This window comes from Mytilus edulis, chromosome 5 (genome assembly GCF_963676685.1).
Source record: "Mytilus edulis chromosome 5, xbMytEdul2.2, whole genome shotgun sequence".
Classification (NCBI taxonomy): domain Eukaryota; kingdom Metazoa; phylum Mollusca; class Bivalvia; order Mytilida; family Mytilidae; genus Mytilus; species Mytilus edulis.
The window spans coordinates 54,419,019-54,442,092 of NC_092348.1; the positions used below are offsets into that span (position 1 = coordinate 54,419,019).

General features: G+C 30.2%; 2 protein-coding genes across 3 annotated transcripts in view; both read right to left on the minus strand.

Moving 5' to 3' along the window:
- Positions 1-23,074, minus strand: part of LOC139523940 (uncharacterized) — a 36,308-nt gene that overhangs the window by 5,721 nt on the left and 7,513 nt on the right. The window contains exons 1-4 of one of the 2 annotated variants that reach the window (XM_071318374.1): positions 14,066-14,179; positions 13,422-13,527; positions 9,869-9,991; positions 1,550-1,647 (exon numbers count right to left, since the gene is read on the minus strand). In XM_071318374.1, coding sequence (XP_071174475.1) covers positions 1,550-1,647; positions 9,869-9,991; positions 13,422-13,510 — 310 coding nt within the window. In that variant the 5' untranslated portion in view covers positions 13,511-13,527; positions 14,066-14,179. Of the gene's footprint in view, positions 1-1,549; positions 1,648-9,868; positions 9,992-13,421; positions 13,528-14,065; positions 14,180-23,074 lie in introns of those variants that run through there. The other variant, XM_071318373.1, reaches the window with a different exon arrangement.
- LOC139523916 (uncharacterized) lies at positions 7,565-9,522 on the minus strand. The gene is made up of 2 exons (XM_071318314.1): positions 9,274-9,522; positions 7,565-8,999 (listed from the first exon to the last, which is right to left on the minus strand). The coding sequence occupies exons 1-2, from the start codon at positions 9,385-9,387 to the stop codon at positions 7,728-7,730; spliced, it is 1,386 nt and encodes a 461-aa protein (XP_071174415.1). The 5' UTR covers positions 9,388-9,522; the 3' UTR covers positions 7,565-7,727.

Genomic DNA, 23,074 nt, shown 5'->3' on the forward strand with positions numbered 1-23,074 from the left:
CAGTCTTCAACAATGAACTGCATTTTTTGGTGTCCATTAGAAGTGAATCTTCTTTTGGTGGTATCAGAAAAGTTCATACAGATTGCTTCTTATAATTAGCTATATTTAATCCTATGAGGTGATTAATAATTTCAGGAGATTCCTTTAAATCCTATTTTCTACATCAGTACATGTTTTTGATTATAATTAACTTCAACTCTTAAATTCCTTATATAAGTTCATCATTCCCATTTCTTACATACAAATCACAAACCAAATGCTTATCTAAGTCATTGGGATACTGTCTTTTTGATATTTATCCTGTTTCTTTTATTCATATAAATAAGTTGTTAGAAAGAAGTGTGTTTTCACTATTTAATGTACATGTCCCATACAGAGCCTTATAATGAACAAAATGATATAAGAATACTTCCTAAATTGTTACTAGATTAAGTAAAAGCTGAAAAATATAATCAATTACAAGTCAATCTTGAATGCCCTGTGGACTCTAGTTGGTTGTGAAATGTAATTTGTCTCAGAAATATCACTGAATATTATCTAAATAATAGCTAATCCGTTGAGGATGAGGTTCAGACCCTTAGGATTCTATCTGTCTGAAGTAATGGCTAAATTCGAAGAAAACTTGTTATAAACCATTGATGGAGTTTTGATGATACATTCCCTAACACAATTTTCTGCCTCCATTAAGTCTAAAACATTATTATATTAAACATCTTCTTGTTTTATCGACAGGGCATGTTTTGTTTCTTGGGTAAATTTAATAATTTTTCCTGAAACAAGCAATGAATCTTGTCAATTCAGTATCATTTTTATGATTGGTTATGGAGAAAATAACGAAAAGATTGCATCATAAATTTTGTTCAGACATGAAAACTGAGGGTGCTAACCAAGCATTAGTTCATTTCTTAAATTAATATATCATTATATGCTGTAAAATTAGTTTGTATTCTCCAGTCAACTATTATGTTTCAAACCTAAAATTCAATTATTTTGCTCCATTAAATGATTGCTTTTGTCACTTTGATGAGTGCCGTGTAATTTCTAATAGCAAATTTGTATTTATGTTCTCCCAAAATTTTATATTATCAACTTTCATATGACAGAAGTGTCATACCAATTTGCCTTAAAATTTTGGTGTAAAAAATATTATTTGATAAAACAAACAAAAACCCAAGTAAATCGTTTTGAATTTTTCTAATCCTCATTAAATATTTAAATGAAATATTTTATCATCCACAATTTGTCAGTCTTTTGATAAAAATTCAATAGCAGATTTTGTCGTTATAACATCTTCATATTGTGGTACTAGATCATTCTACATAGACTTAAAGTTAATGTCCTTAAAAATAATATTTTTACTTGGTCTCAAAATTTATTGATTAACATTAATCTATTAACAAAATACCAGAGTGTGTTTATACTTTTTGTCTAGTGATCTTTTATGAGCAATTTCAAAAGAATGTTTTGCAACAACAGAAGATTATAGTCCTATTCATAATATACTGAGAGTGCTGGTCATTTTATTTTCCATGTATTTTATTATACATACCTGATCCAGGATTTTTACAATTCAGTTCATGCTGACAACATACTTTCTGTTCTTTATATACTTGAGTCTTTGCACTGGGAAAGTTAACTGTTTCCAACCTGTTAAATGTAAAACATGGATTTAATCAACTCTTTTTCAAAAGCTAGTCTAAGCATCCTGCAAAGAAATGCGATTTTTTGCAAGTTTAAGACTGTAAAAGCTAAATGAAATCAAAGCCATCTAAAAATGAAGTGTTGTAGTAAAATATCTTATAGTGTTTGAATGAGTTGCTAATATCATATCTATTGATAAGACATTATCAAAGCATGGCAGTTAAAACCTTTTCCCCAAATGATTTTTTTTTAAAAGACAGCATATATGTAAGGAAACATTTAAATTGGATATACAATTATTGATTTCTTACAGACTAATGTCTTGTCATAATGGTTAATAATTGTTAAGATTCATGACGCCTAGACTTTAAGTCATAAAACTTTGCTCAGTATTCAGAGTATAAAATTTGTGCTAAAAACACCAAATCCAGTATTTTTTTATGGTTGTTTTCTGAGTCTTAGTTTTAGTACAATAACCCTACTGGATAAAATTGACAGTGAGACCTAAAGCCTTTTTATAAATTCTTCTCTTAATTTCATAAATACAGCTATCCTCTTTCTAAATTTGATTCAAGAAAAAAATATCATATATCTACTTCCTAATTTGAACTTTTGAATAAAAATTGTGCACATTTTTATGATTACTCCTTTGCCAAAAATCATAATTCAGATGAATAAAGAGTTTTCCCAAAACTTTGTTTCCAATATCCTAACATTGGATAGTTTTGGTTATTATATTTTATACTCCTTTTGGTTACACTGAAACCTCAATTCTAAAGTGTTCAAAAATCTTATCTAGATCGGAGCATTTCTTATGAGAATTGACCAAGAAAAATTGGCATGTTTAACTAAAATTCAATAACTTTAGTTGTTTTGTCAATCATAAAAAAATCGTAATAAATTTTCATTTATTTCAAATTTACAGTATAAAAGATATCCTGTATTAAACCCCAACTTGCAAAATCCTTGCTGAATATTTCTTATTTTATTTTTTTATAATCCCTTAAGCATCAATCCAGCCCAACAAAAAACATTATACATCCTGTTGCAGTAAAATCTACATTAGGAAATTATCCTTGCATTCAATAATTTAAGTTTATGTCCCAATGAAATACTGGATTAATTAGTTAATGCAGCAGAATAATTATCAAAACACTCTAACATTAGTTTGTTTATAGTAATTACATTAACCAAGATCAATGCTCTGAGACCAATGTTCCCTAAAAACCATTAGAAAGATGAATTTTATCCCATCATATATATCCAATGGACATTAAGTCAGGCTTGAAAACTGCTATGTAGTTGGCTTTTGACACTTTATTAAGGCCAAGACAATTAAATGGTTTGGTTGTTTAAGGCCAAGCAAGAGTCAGACAATTAAATGGTTTGGTTGTTTATGGCCAATACAATTTAATAGTTTGGTTGTTTTTTGCATTCTCATTTAAACTGAAACTTTGTAATGAGCAATCTCTATCTAACTTCATTGATGGTCAGAAGTTGTTGTCCATCTGTGTTTGTTGGAAGTTTTTAATGTTTATAAGATATTTTTTAATACATGTACAAATATACAGGAAAAAAATCGTCTTTGGTTGTCATCCTTCCAACATTAATAAATAATCTGAAATTATATCTATGAAATAGGACAACCTTTGTTTAAATCAGAATTTGTAAATTACTGTGTAGAATTGAGAAATTTTTGCGATGGTTTTATAATTGAAAAAAAAAATTTTGATAGTGTTATGTGTTTCAGATGACAATAAATGTCACATTTTTTTTTACAAATGCTTAATAATAAATTGTCAAAGTTAATGCTATAGTACATTTTTTATACATAAATCAAGGATTTAAAAGAAAATACATGTTGTACTCTGGATTTGTTAATATAAACCATGAAAGTAGATGTTCAAAATAAGCCGATTATCTTTATGCTTGTATGTCGCCTCTGACTATACAAACTATAGAATGATTTATTTTTGTAACCTGTAAAGATGCATCATAAGCTGCTATAGTCTATGAATAAAAACAAAACAGATATGGAATATTCATACTAAAATTCATAAAGACATGAATCCTTAAATGCAACTTTTTTATATACCTCATCATATTTTTATCATAAAAAATGCTAAATTTATTATTTAGATTTGAGGAAAACCTGCATTCAATTAATGCTACAAGATTTTATTTTATTTCAAAAGTTATTACATTTTTGTGTAACAACATAAATGGAAGGACCATTAAAGTGGTTTCTCAAAGGAATTAAATCTCAAAGCCCAATTCATCAGATATTCTACATGGTCTGTAGGACTTCTAATTTAGCAAAATTCTATATTGACAGAAAGGAAAGTCCCTTAATGTAAAAAGTCTATATACAAAAATCCTTTATTGTCAACAATACAAAATAAAATACAAAATTAAAATTTCATAAATCTGGTGAAATTAACCAGTCCTTATCACAGCTGATATTTAGAAGAATTTATGAGGCATAAAATAAATATGGAAACTAATTGGTAAACCTGATCAATTATTTATCATATAGTAAAACAATATTTGAACAGCTGATTTCAAATAGTTGTCTCATTTGATTTTAAAAGATACAGAAGTATTTTTTATATGATTAATAATCAATGTTTTACCCCTGAAGATCAATGCTTTTAGAATATTATATGAAATATTAATATTAGATTATGAAATGGTGTCCAATATCTTCGATTACTTCAGTTTAATTATCTCAAATTCTAAAATTGTAAAATGATTTTAATAATTTATTCTTTTTACTTAAAATTTGGTTTATCAACTTCATTTCATTTTATCGGTCATATCAGTGTGTTTTGTTGAACTGTGGAAGGTCAATTGTTCATCCATAGCCAGGGCAAACCAGAATTTATACTATAAGTTTAATGTTTTACAGCAAGTATTGGTTAGAGCAAAGGCTTGTCTGGAATAAAATAGGAATACCTATTGTGTAAGATAATTGGACTCAAAATTTTATGACAGCGAGCCAGATTTTTATAAATATCCATCTGGATGGTTTAGATAAAAGATTCAACTTTTTTCCCCTGTAGCAAACAATAAAATGAAATGGAGAAAAAAGTAACCATTTTGATTCAATATGGAAATGATTTCTACACTTAACAGAAAGGGGAATGATATTGCAACCAAAGTTTGTGGTATATCTAATTGGCAATTTGAAATTTAATTATGAAATTTAACCCAGGAAAGTGATAGATGCAATTTTATAAATAAATTTGAAATATATTATGGTCTTCACATAACATTTAATCAAGGTGACCCAACTACAACATTCTAGTGACAAATTGTTCTTCATTATCATAAGAAGTGTAAAATATACAAAAATACAAAAATGTTAGTATAGCCCTTAAAATATTAGCTTTAGGTAAAAGTTAAAGGCTCTTTTTAAAAAAACATTTTCAAAATAAAATGATACTAGTGCTGAAATGTATCATCATATAGGTATTTTTAGCTCACAATATATTTTGTGAAATGAATTGAAAATGTTTTGTAAAGAAAATCTGTTAATTTCTAATCACAATCTTAGCTATGTGGGCTACTCGTATGAAAACTGTCACAAAAGTAATTACCAAGGAAAATTAACTTTGGTTTAACAGTCCTCTGAAAAATGGAAGTAATGGTTCAAACAAGCAAATCAACCATTTATTTATACTTCTACCAATTTACTTTTTAATCAAGTCCCTGATTTTATTTCTAGATTAATGACATTAATGTTGACTTTTTATAATGAAGCACATGTATTAAAGAATCCCCATTAGAACAGAGTTTATTGATTAAAAGTAATGAATAAAACTTTACTGCACACTTTGAAAGCTATAAAATTATCTTTATAATGTTACCCAAAATGTTTGCTAAACAAAAAGATAGTCATTAATGGGAAAAGATTATAAAAGCTTTCCATTGGGAGTCTATGTAATCCAGATATCCTTTCCATTACAGCAACTTTTATCTCTAGAGAACCATTTTGGAAATTGTTTTACTATTTATTTCGAGAATTGATTTTCCTTCTGAAATACACTGCCATAACTAAGGCAGTGAAAATTGGGCATAGACATTGTAGAGTTTAGATAATGCTTGAATAAACATAAAATTGTGATATCACTGTCATTCCTTAAGAGCGAGATGTTGTATTTTTTATTCTCCAACTAAATATTTGCATTTCCAGCTTATCTTTTGTCTCTGATGAGACTTATTTGTTTTATCGTTGACATTTTGATGAGACTTTAGATTGAGCATCCCTGATAAATGATTCCAAGATAGTACATGGTATTAGAATATCTGTACGACAGAAGATTGTCAGCCTATTCATGCAAACAATAACGGCACTTCATTTTACCAACACAAATAGTCAACTGATATCATTGGCATCAAGCTTAATTGGAATGAGAAAAATAAGCATTCCATTTGCTCTTTTGCTAAAACAGGCGTAAAATGCTAAAACCCATTTAAATGAACAAAAGGATTCAATTTTCTGCTTTTCTCTCGAATTGCATAAAAGTCAATTAAACTGTCAAGGGTTCCATGACTTCGGAATAAAGGATTTATTTAAATCTGTTCAATTTATGGCATCAAAAAGACATTTTTGACACATTAATATTAGAGTGAAGGTTTAATATAGATTTTAGGACCCACAACTTAGAATATTGCCTCTTTAAATCATCTTTTGGTATTTCGTTTCCACGTTTGAATTTTTAACATTATACATTTATATAAGTATCACCAAGTTTCATAACAAACCAAGTTTGAAGTTTACATTATATTTCAAAGTGAAGCAATTCTTAAACTTTGCTGTCTTTTTTTCATTTATGGCAATTGAAAGTACTTTGAAATGAAAGCCATATGACTTACAATGGATTCAGGGGTACTAACTTTATTATTGCTTTTTTTTTTTGTGGGGGGCCGGGGGTGCATTTCATTCAGAATTTGTTTAAACAAAAAATTAATCTATTAATATTCAATTATTCCATAATCCACAATACAAAGGATCCAAAAAAATGAATCCATTCGCAATACATCAGACAAACATGCATACAATATTGGTACATTGAAATAGAAAATGCACCACTTGATTATAAAAAATATATCCCAAAAATTTGAATCTGTAGTGTCAAATTTAATGACATAAATAAAAAAATATAATACTGACTTCACGACCCCCAAAGATGAAATCATAATCTTCTGAAACTTTATTAAATATTCATACATTAACTATTTTTCTTTTGCCCTTTAGATAAAGTCAGTGTTTAAATTCTTTTCCAAGGTCTGGTAGTCTTTTAGGAATTATTATTCCAAAATTAGAATTCAAATGTCTTCAATACCTAAAGGCATACAAGATATTTATCTTTGCTGATTTATGATTTTAAAATAACTAAAATCTATTAATTGTGTAAATTAAACATTTCTAAACTCTCCATACATATTAAAAACTACTTGTTCAATATTTTCCATATATCTATTTCTCCAAGAACTTTGCATTAAGACAGTGTTTGAAGTACAGACAATTCCAGGAAAAAATATATGAGGGAATTGGACAATATTTTTTATAATACCTCACCATCCACACTTTTTAATTTAAATTGTAACAGAAATTATTTGCTTTCACCTAAATTATCCAAATAAAGTTATATAATGTATTGTCCAATCCTCCCATCTATTTGTTCCGGCAATGGACATTTGAGCGCATTGACAGGACATTTGAGCGAAAAAAAAAGGACGTTTGAGCGCCAAAGTATAGGACATTTGAGCGCCTAAATTTTAGGACATTTGAGCGAAAATAAGAATAAGCGTAGGACATTTGAGCGAAAACAAGTCTTGGATAGAGAATTGTCTTATTGGCAATCATACCACATTTTCTTACGAATATAGTTCATTAAATGAGGAGTTTACCAACAAAAAGATTAAAACATATTTTAATTGTAAAAAACAAAGCACTAAAAACAAAGCACAGTCATAAAACAGGAGTTTACCAACAAAAAGATTAAAACATCTTTTAATTGTAAACAAAGCACTAAAAACAAAGCACTGTCATAAAACATAAAACTCGGCAACGGCATTATTTACAAGTCTGTTCGGGCTTGGAACTTATATCCCAGCCTTCTGACATAAAAATCCCTCGTAATTTCCTGCTGGCAGTATTTCGAATGCAAATCCCGGAGATTCTGTTCCTTCTCCTTTTCTGTTCGGCTCTGCGGTGCATCAATGTTCAAACTCCGAATTTTTATGTAAGTCACAGATTGCAATTTGATAATAGTGTCAAGGAAAGTATAAATTGATGGATGACTGTGATAGAACTGCTCGTTATAATGGGCATGAAATGATTCGGGCCCATTGTTAGTACGTTTTAACGAGGATGGAACTTCGGCCCAGAGATGAGGGGGAAATAACGATTCATCTGTTATATAAGTATCAGTCAGGTAATCTGCAAATTCTATACAAGGCTTGTCGTTAGGTACAACGGCCATAAAATCTTCTACGAAACAGTCGGCTACTTCGTCTGGAGCTAAAAAGGCTATCCCAAAAATCCCTTTAAGCCATTTACTAATGTCTGAATCAAGCTCTTTGTATTGTTGACTAAGTCCAACTTTCTGGATTTTTCGCCACCAGGCTTGGCCTAAGTGAAACCTACAGCATTTGATCTCTATAGACGGGAAAAAATCCTTCATAACTTTCATTACCCGTTCTTCAAAATCGACGTGTACTGCTTTCGGTTGAAGTGTGTGACCTTGATCGGAACATAGCTTGACAATTGAGGAAAAGCAATTCACGTAAATTTCTTCAGACTTTCCAGGAAGTAAGCAGAATACAAGAGGGACATAATTTCCTTTGTTATAGCCATGAATAGTATATAACTGTTTAAAGAACTTTGGGCAATATTTGTAAGTACCATCCATAAAAATTTCCGGCACACTGCATAAACATTCAAGATTGGTTGGACACGTAAGAATAATTATACCAGTTTGTTCATCATTAAACTGCACAAAATTTTCAAATTTATTTGACTGAATATTAATCTTCTTTAATGATTGGTGTGTTTCCTCTCTAGATTTAGGAAGTGCAGGGTGAGATTTACGCCTCTTTCTATATATAGCCTTTGAAACGCTGCCAATGTCTTCAGACTTTAGATTTGCTTCATCCATGTTCTGTAACTCTGTACGGATAATTTTTGAAGGACGTTGAGCAATATCATCATCCGCTTTTCTTTTTGATCGTACCCGCAGCAAGTGACGTTCATTGTCACGATCACTGGTATCATGGTTATGAGTATTTTTCTGTTGAATTATAACGGTTCCGGTACAATCCGTCCTCAGTCTTGCTTTGCAACCTTTTGCCTGAAAAATATTGAAAGGACAAATACAATTGAAGTGTTTAAATGCTTTTTCATTTGCTATTGCAAGACATAAAAATAAGATGTAGTATGAATCCTAAAAAGACAACTCCTCATCCAAGACACAATATAATTAAAACAAGCAATTATATATTGTATATATACACTGTAAAAATTGTGTTTAGGGCCTAAACACTTTTCTATACACATTTCATGTTATACAAACAGACGAACAAGTAGTTTACATTAACATTAAATTTGTAAAAAAAGGTACTTACTGTACATCTCCAGGATATTTCTTCTCCTTTTAGTGTTTTGTCCACTCTATATCGGAAACTGTCACAAACAAGGCTTCTTTTTCCCTTATTAGTCTCGGTCAAAATAATATCCATTTTAACACGTACATGTATTATTAGTATTAAGATTTCAAGTGCCAAGGGACATTTCACTTAATAGATATATATATAAGAATTTTAGAACAAAGAAAATTTGCATAGCCAATGAATTATAGTAGAATTGATTGGTAAATAGAGATCAACTTAGGATTTCACTTACATAAACCAGCCAGAACCGGTCGAATTACTCGGGTGTGAAATAAAATAAAAAATATTTATAACTAAATCTTACTTTTTTTTCTTACTTTTAAAAAAAAATCTTAATTCGTGTAAAATTATCAGGGAAAATTTCGCTCAAATGTCCTGTCTGAAAACTCAGGTAAGGTTAATATCCCGGCGCTCAAATGTCCTATGAAGTCGGCGCTCAAATGACCCTATGTGCTTTTTTCTTTTTCGCTCAAATGTCCTATGCCCATTTGTTCAAGGTATAAGCGCTAAGCACTAAACCTAGAATCATAAATTAAAATATATTTCTTACACATATTTTGTTCCACAGTCCATTCCAGTTATCCAAACCCATGCTTTATCCCAATTAGAACATTTTGCTGGTATCTTTCTGACCATGGTAACTTTTTTGTGCCGTCCAGTACCTTCTTCAACCCTGTAAATTTAATGTGATAAATATCTATAAAAGATCATGACACTTTCAACATAGAATTCCTTAAAAGAATGGAACTTTTGCTGTTGCCTTTATGATTTACCTCAAGTCCTACAGCCTAGGCTAGTCATAATGTTTTCAGACTGGTAAACATTTCCTGAATTGAAGCCTTGCAAGCCATTTGAATTTTAAATAAATATGATAGTAAGACTGGTTTTTGGGCTTGAAGTTCAAAATGTTTTTCGTGAAGATATTCCATAAACAAAAGGGATACTCATTTTGCCTAATAAAATAGCTAATTAAAAACGTTTTAGACTTTTCTATAGCAAGTTATGAACAGTTTTATACAAAACAAAACAAAACTTCTGATGGACATTGAAAATAAAGAATTATTGTGACATGTAGCATTATTTTAAATTTAAAAAATGTTAGAGAGGACAGAGTTCTTGAAAATATAAATTCCCTGGCTATGAAGAAAATTTGCCTGGCCTCAATATTATAATTTTATTGCAAAACACCAAAACAGCTACGTTCCTTTGCAAAATTTTAATGCATTTTTGAAGATACAAGTAATGCTGTGGGAGATTTGTAGTAACATGCCAAAACTCATTGCAAAGTTTATGGATAAGTGATTTCTTTTTTTAGAAACAAAGAGGTTCAATCTATTCTCCCAAGGACTTGAAAATTAGAATATACCCCTAAGTATGCAGCATTTAGAAGCAAGAGCAAAGACTGGAGTCAGAAACATTTGTCTGGGAAGAGTAACATGTAGATTTTTACCATGTGATCTATGCAGACTTATACCTTGTGAACTAGCTTGTTTAAAATCTGAAAAGCTTGTCGTTCAAGTACAATGCGAATCATATTCATATCTCATTTAAATGGTTGTCCTGAATATGCATTTAATTTGACACAAGATTTTTAAACAACAATCCATCATAATCATTAATCAAAATTGAGAGACAATATCAGATACATGCATAAAATGATCTGCATATTTCCAAATTATTAATCTGATATCATCAAATACCCAATGAATTTTTATTGGACTTTGTAAAAATCGAGTAAAAAAAGGTATTTAATTTAAAAGGTGAGGGTTTATCTTTTGGTAAAATCACAAATAAACAAATAAAATTGTAACATTAAATTATTTTTCTTTTTTCAGTTTTAGAATTAGGTATTTCCTCTCTTAACTTTAGATTTTCTGACTAAAAGCAATTTTGCAATTTAATTAATAAACTCACATATTTCAAGTTAAATACAACCATATCTGATATCAAACTTAAAAGAAGAATCAAACGAAAATTATACAAATCAATAAATAAAATGTATTAGAAATTTTCCTAATATTTAATTAAGGCCTTTGAATCTGAAAATACCCAAAATTAAAATGCATCGTGAATGTATAATTAAAAAACATGTTACAAATTATTCAAAGTATCTAGATTATAAAATTATGATTAATTGATATGCTAAAATGCATTAATTGGACTTCATCCAAGATATTATTCAGATTTTAATTTGTGGTCCAAAGAGAGTAAGGAATTTTATTTATCATGTAATGTTATTTCCCACAGGAAAACTTAATTAAATTGAGTCGAAAAATTCAACCTTCACCAAAGCATGTAATGATGCAAGTGCATGCTTTCTCTTTCAAAGCTTGACATTCAAATTGTTTAAATAGTGACTGATATTAACCATGATTTCAAAGCTTTCAAAACATTCTGTACAAATCAATAGAACAGACTAAATATCCTATTTCAATACTTTTATTATACCAAGATTAATTTGAAGAGGGTTTATTGAAAATTGATTACCATAAAAAACATCTCAATTTTCCAAACACTAATGAATCCTTCCAACAACACCTGGTTACAGGTAGGAAAAATCTTTTAATCCTTAGAAATTAATAAAGGAATACAGAAATCTCCAGAGTTCTTCATTAATGAAAGATGTAAATACCAATTCCTCAATTTCCCTGCTTGACTCTGGTTTAATTAACATTGGATTATTAATGTTCATTTCTGTAAAAGGACAAGTATCCCAAACAGATATTTCCTGTCATTTGACTGCATTTTCATTAGAGTTAACCTAATACAGATTAAACTGAAATTTGGCATCACTGATGCAGTAAATACGGCTAACAGTATCTATATATGAACATTTTCTGACATTAAGTGTCAATCTTTTGATATAGCAACCGTTATATATATATATATATATATATATATGATTTTTCTGATGTTTTGTGTCTATCTTTTAATGTACATTTTGTGTCTAGTAGTTATTAAAGCACATTTTGTATCTCTTTTTTTATGTACAATGTGTGTCTATTTCTTCAAATACATGACTTGTTCTCAGAGGTCTCAAAATATGTCTGATCACCTGGAATGTCTGACAAATACAGGTTTCGGTCAGACAAGAATTGCCAATTTTTTTTCAATAATCCTATGTGATCTTGACAATTTATCTGCCAAACAAATATATATATAAATAAGGTCGTAAGTTTTCTCTTACATTGTCATTTCGAGGCCTTTTATAGCTGACTTTGCAGTATGGGCTTTGCTTATTGTTGAAGGCTGTACGGTGACCTATAGTTGTTAATTTCTGTTTTATTTTGGTCTCTTGTGGAGAGTTTTTCCATACACCTTATCACTAATCCCGGCTGACCAGGCCGCTTGAACTTTTGACTCATACAACAATCACTTTTCCATTGTGGCGTCAGATATTTTGTTTAATGACGTAAAAATTTTACGGGAACCTGTGTGATATCCAGTAATGGGGGACAAATAGCGATAAGGTGTATTGGCAATCATACCACATCTTCTTTTTTTTATATATATGTTATTTACAAGTTGCACAGTTTTTTTGTGCAAGTTATCAGTGTTTTATGAACTGCTTAACACAAATGGATGATGCAAGCACACAGTCTTTTGTTTCGCACATTTCTGTCATATTTACTACGATACAGTCTCATGTTGAGCATTGATACAAAAAACAGAATATGGTATAAGGAGAAAAACAAAATTAGAATTAAAACCATTTAGGTATTTTCATTTCCAGTTTGAGGAAAAAAAGATTAGCACTGAATGATAGATTGAAGTATACAAATTTTAATTTAGAACATTAAACTGGTACAATTTAAAAGATAAACTTGTATCCCCAGGTACAAGAAGGTATGTGTCGAAAAGCTTATAACTTGTACAAAAACCCTGTACAAATTATAATTTGTACAAACTTGCATCTTGTACATAACATATATATGTATATGTATTTTCAACAAATCTGAAAAGAGCAGATTTGCTTTTGAAAATTTTTGAAATTGTATTACTATTCATTGTTGTTACAAAATGTTTCATTTTAAAGTATGTTGGATTTAAAGTATACTGAAACAAAAATAATTAAAATGTGTGTTTCAATAAACTATACTTACAAAACTTTTTGTGTACAGCTTTGAGCATATATAACATGTACAATGCATCCTATAATCAAGCATTTGTAAACTGCCATCTTCGACACCATTCTTCATATATTATCACCTGAAAAAGATAAAAGTATTGGTAATGGTCTATCTTGTTATTTTATTACTTATCAACATATTGTTTTAATATAGATTCAGTACCAAACTGCTTTTCAAAAATTTCCTTAGAAATTTCAGCAGCTCAAAACTTTATTTGTTCCAGGGAACTGCTCATGAAAACAGCTACCCATTGAAGCCAAACACAAGACACATAAAAAAATTGTGCAGTTTTCGACTGGCATTCATGATTCAGTCCACTACCACTGACAGTTATAAAAGGCATTGCACCTTTTTTTATATTTGTTGTAAAATATACATTTGAGGAAAACATGACCTCTTTTGAATTTAATTTACAGGATGAATTGAAGTGTAAAATTGAAATTTGCAGTAATCTATTTCGTTTATATGGCAAATGTATATTAGCTTTTCTATCTGTCATGTCTTGTCTGCTGCTGTTTCATGGTTTATAGTGACTACTGTTGCTGTTTGTATGTCGTCTGCATGAAAAAATATTATTGTAGGAAAACAAGGTATCTCTACTTTTTAAGCCAATATACATTGCTAAACACGTATGCATCTTCATAAAAAATAGTCTCATATTCCTGACTTTTTGCATAAAATAGAAATTATGGGTACAAAACTAATAAAATGATAAAATTCCATCTTCGTAGCAATATTCGTACCTCTTATGACAAGATTGGTAGAAAGGGGAAGTAATTATGGTGGGCGGGTGCGTTCGTTTGGTTTACAACCGTTATATCAGTTATCGATCATATGAATTCAAGAAAAAAATGACTTGAAATAACTTAGGAACAATACAGTTATAGGACAAACGCCAAATTTCATCCTAAAATTTAGGAGATATCAAATTGCACAATTTATTGATGTTAATTAACCCATTCAACATATTACAACCTCTTATCAGACTCCCTGCTGGTAGAGATTAGAATCTGAGACTACTATCAGACCACTGACCATAGAGACAAATAGATCAAATCAGAAACAATATATTAGTGTATATTTCAGAATTTGTAGAACACTATTGTATAAGATAAGATAAGATATTTTATTTTCCAATTATGGGCCCCAAAGGGCATAAACATTACAACATCAATAATTTTTTCATAATACAATACAAACAATGAGATAAAAAAAAAAAAAAGTTAAACGAGAACTATTTAAGTTCTTAAAGAATACGTAGATAAAGAATCTATAGTATGTTTTTTTTTAATACTAATGCATTTTATTGCAAGTGTGGTTGATATAGATAACAAACAAGCAGCCCAAAAAGAAAAAAAGAAAAATAGATATCCACATATGTATAGTACGCAAAAAGTTGGATCAATTAAATATATAATAATTAGCCAAAAAGAAAGTAGAAATTAAACATGTCCATGACTCATCCTGTGTCAGCAGCAAATAGGAAAGCATTATGGTTTCCTAAAGGCAGCTGACACCAGGGGGCGATACCTTATGGGCCATAGACATGTAAAATGTGTGTAAATGTCTCTTTCCTACCTGTATCAAAAGCAAACAAGGAAGCATCATAGGTAACTTGAATGCAGTTGATACCAGGGGACGATGCCTCAAGGATATAAGAGAACATTTGAATAAATAATATATCTTAACAATTATTTTATTTTTTTTTAATCGGCTAGTATGTTTGTGATATTCAGATGAATATAATTTTCTATGTCCAATCAAATGTATATACACACAGATTTCCTTTAACTAATCTTCACTAAGGAAGATGTTTGTATATAAAATTACATATTATTTTAAGTAACTCAACATTTTCTACACTAAATAACCAGATAATAGAAACTTATAGCGTGAAATCTGTTCCAGGAATACAACATATGTGTATATAGTATAAATATTTTTAAAAGAGTTCTTTGTATAAATATATTTGAAAGGATTTTTACAGGAATTAATTACTAAATTAATAAAGGATTTTGAAAAGGGGATGCAACAAGGCACCGTTAGGAGTACCTACATTTGAATATGACCCTAATAAATTCTTGAATTAAAATTATTGGAAAACTTTTTTTATAATTATCATTACCGTATTAAGAAAATAATTCAAAATTAAGGTTTGAGAAGGGTTATTGATACTTGTTAACTTAAACCCTAGACTGTATGATCTATCTTAATATTTATTAACAAAAATAGTTCTAATCATTAGCAAAGTACGGAAAAGTTCAAATAAAAACTAGACAAAATGATATCACCGCACTTCACTTGTGAAGTAACTGTATTATAACAACGTCAATGTTGGATTTTTTAAAGATACTATTGTGTCTGGAAAACAAAAAAAAAGTTATCCAGAACGCAATGCACCTCTAATGCAAGTATATACTCTAAAAATGACAAAATTCAACTATTCCCCAAAAGAGCAAATTCTAATAGCAAGAGTGCACAATCATAAATGTCTCGACTTCTTTACTGACCATTGATTTATGATCCCAGATAATGAGGTCAAGGTCAGCCAAACCACACCGAAAATACATGTACACATAGCTTACATTCATTCAATACACCAAATATAGTTGACCTAATGCTTATGGTTTCTATGAATCAGACTTAAACAGGAAAACTAAACATTATCAACTAAATCATGAAAATAAAGTCAGATGAACCAGACATGCACACCTTACAATCAATCTGTGCGTTAAATATAGTTCACCTATTGCTTATAGTACATGTATCTAAGAAAAAAACTTAACCATGAAAACTTAACCAATTGACCAATGAACCATAAAAATAAGGTCAAGGTCAGATGATAGCTGCCAGACAGATATATACACCTCACAATCATTCCTAACAACAAATATAGTTGACCTCTCGATTATGTAAAGCTTTTAAGAAGTTAACTTACGCTGCCACCAGAATCACTCCGTATATCACGTTCTGCGACAAAAGCCACAGGCTCGACAAAAATCAAAACCCTGACCACTTGAACATCTTCATGCACATACAGTCAGTAAAGTGAAAACTTCCTAGCATTCAAATTCATAAAAATTATGTGGAAAAGCTATATACCCATAAAGGGACAGACGGACAGAAAGATGGAAGGGAGCAGGACTTACGGACCAGGAGTAAAACAATATGACCCCTCTCAACTTTCAGTTGCGGGGTCATTAAAACAATTTTTTTCTTTTCTTAAGTTGCCTTTTTTAATCATGAGGAAAATTCTGTCCCGGTTAAAAAAATTGTATAAAGTTATTGATATTTGAAACTTTAACCCAAGACAAAATAACGGTAAAATATCGAAAAAAAAATTTAAAAAATTCTCTGCATGCTGTAATTGTGTAGAAGATATGTTTGTTAGTTATATAAATAATGTGAAGGTTTAACAAAAATGTTGACGTTTTAAATAGGAAAATAACTAAAGAATAAATCTAAATGTTGTGACACTAGAGAAGGATTATAGTTTAGTTCAAAAACAGTATTTTATTTTTCAAAAGTGCACATGCATGTTGCAATAATACAATAGAAATGTAGGGATTTGGAAACAAGAAAAACGTATATAAATCCGTTCCCCATAGAAGGATTGTTATTTCTAGATTTGGCCACTTTACTTGCAGGCTTGACAAATAGCGAATTTTAAAACTGGAACTATTAAAAATGTCAAAACTTGTGTTGGATTTTTGACACCGTTTCTAAGCTTAAAAGAGAAAACATTTTCAAAGTGTGCCTGTGGTAAAAGAACATTTAATTTCGATAACTTCTCAAGTTTCATTCCAGTTTACAAAAAAATATTTTGCAAAATCAGTAATTTCTTATTCATATTTATATTGTAGATTTAGTTTTATGCTTAAATATAAAAAATAAAATACTGAATACAAATACTCTATTTTCAAATGTTTGCATTGCCAAAATTTGTATCATAAAAAGGGGGGTCTTTTATAGATAAAATTCAAAAGTCATAATATTTGCCACTAGCTGATTCTGATAACAATCTATTTATTTGGAACAGTATTTGACAGTACATAGTACACATGTGGTAATTTCTGGTCAGTCATCTAAAATATTGTGGTAATCAGAAGCTTTCCTGCTGTGACGACAAATAAACAAGTGTTTGAATAAATGATTTATCAATAATCTGTTAATTGGATAATGTTCTGGCTATTTTGCTGAAGAAACTCAAAATCTGGCGTTTGTCCTATAACTGAATAGGGAAATATGTCCGTTTTACAATTTTCACCTCAATTACCAAAAACAACAGAATTGTTTCAAAAACATAATCTCTCAGATTAAGAGTATTCTTCCTGGATCCTCATGATTGTTGTCAAAAAAGAAGGGATAGAACAATTTATAAAAACAATGTCAGTGTAGATAATTTTTATTTTATATGTTGATGACACAAAACTTATCAGTGGTACACAGGAAACTATGGTGCGGTCATATAATACCGTTTAATCATGATACATTTTCAGTTTTACTAAAGTAGTGCTACATTATCCATGAAAGCTAGGCACTGTGATATGTATTGTATTCGCGAATTGTTTTTTATTCTATTGTATTCTTCCATTTAGTGACCGCCTTCAACAAATTGAAGATTATGTCACAGGAGGAAACTTACAACAAGACATGGATTGAAAAATGTACAATTTTTAAAAAATACGAAAAAGTTTAAAAAATAACATGTTTTGTATAATTAAGTAAGATGTTTTGAGTTAATACTGATGCTTTGTAATTGAAGATTTGAAAGAGTCTACTGAAGTGCAATTTACAATGTTATCCAGTAGTTTGTTCCAGTCGGTAATAGTTCTTGGAAAATAGGATTCTTTTCTGTATTGTGTTTTGCAGGATGAATTTGGAAGCTGTTCGAATTAGAATGTCTTGTTTGTCTTGTTTGTGGAATTTAAAATTTATTATTTTTAAACAATCCTAGCCTCCACTATCAACTTATTTTCTTTGTGTGATCTAATTATTTCCAAAATTTTCGAGAGTTTCGAATATGTAGCTAGTGAAAACAGAAATCAAAGTGATTGTTTAATGGTCTATTAAGTAATTACAATGATAAGTATCTGCACAGTGGTGTCTCTAATAAATTCGAGTTCACTCAAGATCAAAAAGAAGATATTCTAATGTCATACGTGTTAAAAGTAATTCATTTCCCGTTATTGCATTATTTCTAAAAACTAAATCAATTTCATTTGCCTCAAGCACTGAAGCAATTATTCATTAAAAAAAGATGTAATTATTTTTATCAATGTTTTATTAGCTACAGGAAATCATAAGTTTCAAATGTTTTAGAGAAAAGGGTATTGACAGAATTACAGAGGCGATAGGACCTGTCACCGTGGCATGTGGTTATGTCATAGAACACTTCTTCTAAATACCCTAAAATTCAATAAAAATCGATAGGAATTTGTTCAATTTCTATTAAAAAAAAATCTTATTCGTTCCCCACCATCGATTTTTAACAAAAACTATAGGTAGAATATTTTAAACGTCTGCGTACATAGATATGCTATATTGAATCTGAGTGAAAGAATAATTAATTATTAATCTGTACCTGCATGTGCACAACATTAGTTTTTTTTTGTGACGAAGATGGAAGCAGATAAGGATTATCTGTAAAAAGGATCAGACCATTTGTTTTATTATTCATGTTATAGAACATCAGCTTCGGTGCATTATCATTAAAAGTAATTTAGATCGAAGTTTTGAAGTATCTACCAAACATATTTTATAAAATTATTGATTGATAAGCCTATATTAGATAATTTTTTTCTTAACGTTCAGTCGGAAATATTTCATGCATATTGAGGACGAAAATACGTTTAATATATCTTATAAAAAATAGGCTCTTCAAAGTGGGTCGCCCTGGAGTTGAGGACGGAAAATTTTAACAACCATATGAAAATGATACCATGTTGGATAGGGAAAAATTTAAGCAACGATTTTAACCTGTTAATCACGCCAACGAACGAGGGTGGTTGAGAATTGAAACATCACACAGCCTCTTGTTATGTTATTATAAAGCTCTCTTAGGCTAAGACACATTTCTATGCCCTGGTATATACCTGCGGATGGATGGGTGAGTGAAATTTGTAATGGAGCCTGAAAATGCATGACTGAAACCTCTTCGTTTTTTTAACGTAGTCTTTAATTTTACGTTTTTTTTTTATTACTGCTATAATAGTACTTTTTTAAAATCATTTTTTTGTAATTCATTAAAATCATTGATTTGTACTATTATTAAGGAATCATTTCCAATTTTAGATGTATAAGAACAAGCTGTAAGACCAAATAGGACCTTAAATGATAGCCAAATCAATCTAAGGTATGAAAAAAATCTCTAATCCTCTTTCTCAAATGAACCAGCAATAAATAACAACCAGTTTGATACATTTACGTTAGCTAAAAAGCCCTCTCTCCCTCTCTGTCCAAACCAGTGAACTATGAACTAACGACAGCATCAAACGAAAATGTATATTATTCTACGTGAAGTTCGTAAGAAGAGGCCATTCGAGTAAATTTATGATAGTGAACTATGAACTAACGACAGCATCAAACGAAAATGTATATTATTCTACGTGAAGTTCGTAAGAAGAGGCCATTCGAGTAAATTTATGATTAAATTAGAAATTTCGTTTTCAGCTATTCGCATTCAGTAAAGACTTCCTTTGTGATAAAAGTTCGTCTTTGTTTTCACCTGAAAATCAAGGCGTTTACACAGCCAAATATCAGCAAACTTTCAGGGAATTCTGAACTCAACAAAGGCTATGTTTAATTATTTACAAGCGGTATTTAAAGACATCATATGGAAGATTTTAATCAATCTTTTGATCTGATTAAACCTGCTCTGCACCTAGTTATCTAATATTGAAGGATACATTTCAAGTGCTTTTCATCACGCCATTCAGTATCCTGGAATTACACGTATAAATATAGGAAACATGAAGCAAACGCGCATCATGGGGTTAGAAAATTATACATTCAAATTGCATTTATGGCAAAGAAAATAACTAATGACGAGTTTTTAAATCGTTTACGGAATATTTATGCATACCAATGAGCATATATGTAAAATGTATTCACTTTAATACACACCGGCTACAAGAGCTACACAAAATTCATTGAAATGCTTCCGGAGGCAAATAAAATTGAGAATGGAAATGGGGAATGTGTCAAAGAGACAACAACCCGACAAAATAAAAAACAACAGCAGAGGGTCACCAACAGGTCTTCAATGTAGCGAGAAATTCCCGCACCCGGAGGCGTCCTTCAGCGGGCCCCTAAACAAATATATACTAGTCCAGTGATAATGAACGCCATACTAATTTCCAAATTGTACACAAGAAACTAAAATTAAAATAATACAAGACTAACAAAGGCCAGAGGCTCCTGACTTGGGACAGGCGCAAAAATGCGGCGGGGTTAAACATGTTTGTGAGATCTCAACCCTCCCCCTATACCTCTAACCAATGTAGTAAAGTAAACGCATAACAATACGCACATTAAAATTCAGTTCAAGAGAAATCCGAGTTCATTACAAAATCTCCTTATAATTGAAACTTGCAAATATATCGAATTACAGCAAAATGCATGGAGTGTGTAGGTAAGGTAATTTCTTTGGCTAGCTCGGCTTACTTGTTAGCTGAACCTTGAAATCATTATAAGGTAAACTATACTACCCTTCTTTTGGAGTAATCTAGTCATAAAGACAGATATATTGGTTATATGTCGGACTAGTCTTCTCTTAGAGGAGTGTAGTATACCTAACCTAATAATACCTTCACTGTACAGCGAGCAAGAAAGCAAACCAAACATTTTACCTTTACTTAGACACTCAATGCATTTGTTGTAATTTGACAAACTATATGAATTTTCTCTACAAAGCAATTGTAACATTTATATGATTTATTGGTTGTTGGTATGTCAATTCCCACGAACATTTTAAGATATAGTTATACTCATTCAACGGTATAGGTTTTGCTCATTGTTGAAGTATGTGCCGTGATCTGTAGTTATTAACAACCATATCATTTGGTCTTTGCTGTATAATTGTCTCATTGTTTATCACACAACACATCTTTATTTTGGTATAGACATTTTGTTGGGTCAGTTCTTAAACTGTCAACGGTGGATTCAATTTTTCTTCAGTTTTTAAACGGAATCTTGCAGAAGATGCTCGATTCATTTCGATGAGTTGCTGCTCGATTCATTTCGATGAGTTTTCAATTACAGTTTGTTGTAAACTAGTTAATACCAGTTAATTCTCTGATTTTCTGATATTTTTTTAAGGGAGGTTTCTTCGATCGGTCTATAAAATTTCGCACGTTTTACGTTTGAAAGAATTTTAATCAACACGTTCGTTAAAACTGATGAGCTAATTGTTCTTTTAAAGGAAGGAAAATCAAGAATCTTTAAATGTAAAATGTCCAATTATACCAAACATGTCTTCGAGATTGACTTTGTTATGGATGAGACGTCACGTAAATCGTTACTAATACACTATCTTAAGGAAAACCGCTTTCCGTATAACTCCATAATGAACTCATTACTAAGAAAATCTTAAAATACGAGTCGGTCTCTCGCTCCATTAATTAATTACATAGTGATGGCGTGCGTAATGGCGGTTAAATTGTGTTCATTCAAAATTAAAACATATTGTGGATGCTATAAAGCTATAAAAGGCTACCTTGTCGTGTCTAGAGTGCTAGCCTTTTTGTCAGCCACCGGATTTAATTAAGGAACAAAAAGACAAGATAAGCCATAGAAATGCAAAGACCTGATATGAAAAGACTTACAAAACTTTTTCAATCAGGGTACACGGAACATTATCTCCGATAAAAATGACAAGATGTTATATATTTCCTATAGTAGAAAAGGCTTAAATCTAAGCTGCTTTTTATCTGCAAAAATTACGTTAGAAATTTAAGTTATAGGTTTAATTAAAATTTTATTGACCCGCTCCTTAGAAATGATTGCCCATTTACTGATAAAAAAAATCTAGTAAAGCAAATCAAAATAAGGAAAGATAAAAAAAAAGTTATTTATTATGTTGGAACTAAATGGTAGGGTTCTTCAAGTTTTAATACAATTGGCAATTTTTAAAGTATGCAAAATCAACCGATATTTTCTTTATGTTTATCTTGTTTCTTGAGTATATTCATTTCACGAATAAATGTCTAATTTGTTGTAAATTTCCTTTTTCTTAATTTAAAGTACAACGACGAAACTCGGTGACACCATGTCAATTTCGAAACTCAACAACATCGTTTTCGTTTGTTTTCCTACGTCAAATCTTATAATTATGTTTTTAAAAGAACTAACGTGTGCAGTTGAACCTATGAACTACAGAAAGATTGTAATTTTTCTCCGTCTCTTCATGTGTATTACAGAAGAAAATGAGATCTGTGCATGGATATGGTCCATTTCAAAACTGAGTGGTAAAAACAACCACTATACAGTTCTTTTTTCTGTTGGAATTCAATAATCCCAGAGTTATAAATTAATATTAGTTTTGTCAATGATAAATTACTATGGTTAAGTAACAATGAGTTTAAATAAAAAAGGGGTTTTGGAAATTGTTACGCAAGCAATTTTTA

Excerpts from the sequence above, each read along its gene's own strand:
- LOC139523916 (XM_071318314.1), bottom strand. The coding sequence starts at position 9,387 with ATGGATATTATTTTGACCGAGACTAATAAGGGAAAAAGAAGCCTTGTT. Across the intron at positions 9,000-9,273 it reads AAATATCCTGGAGATGTACA|GCAAAAGGTTGCAAAGCAAG; the intron begins GTAAGTACCTTT and ends AATATTTTTCAG.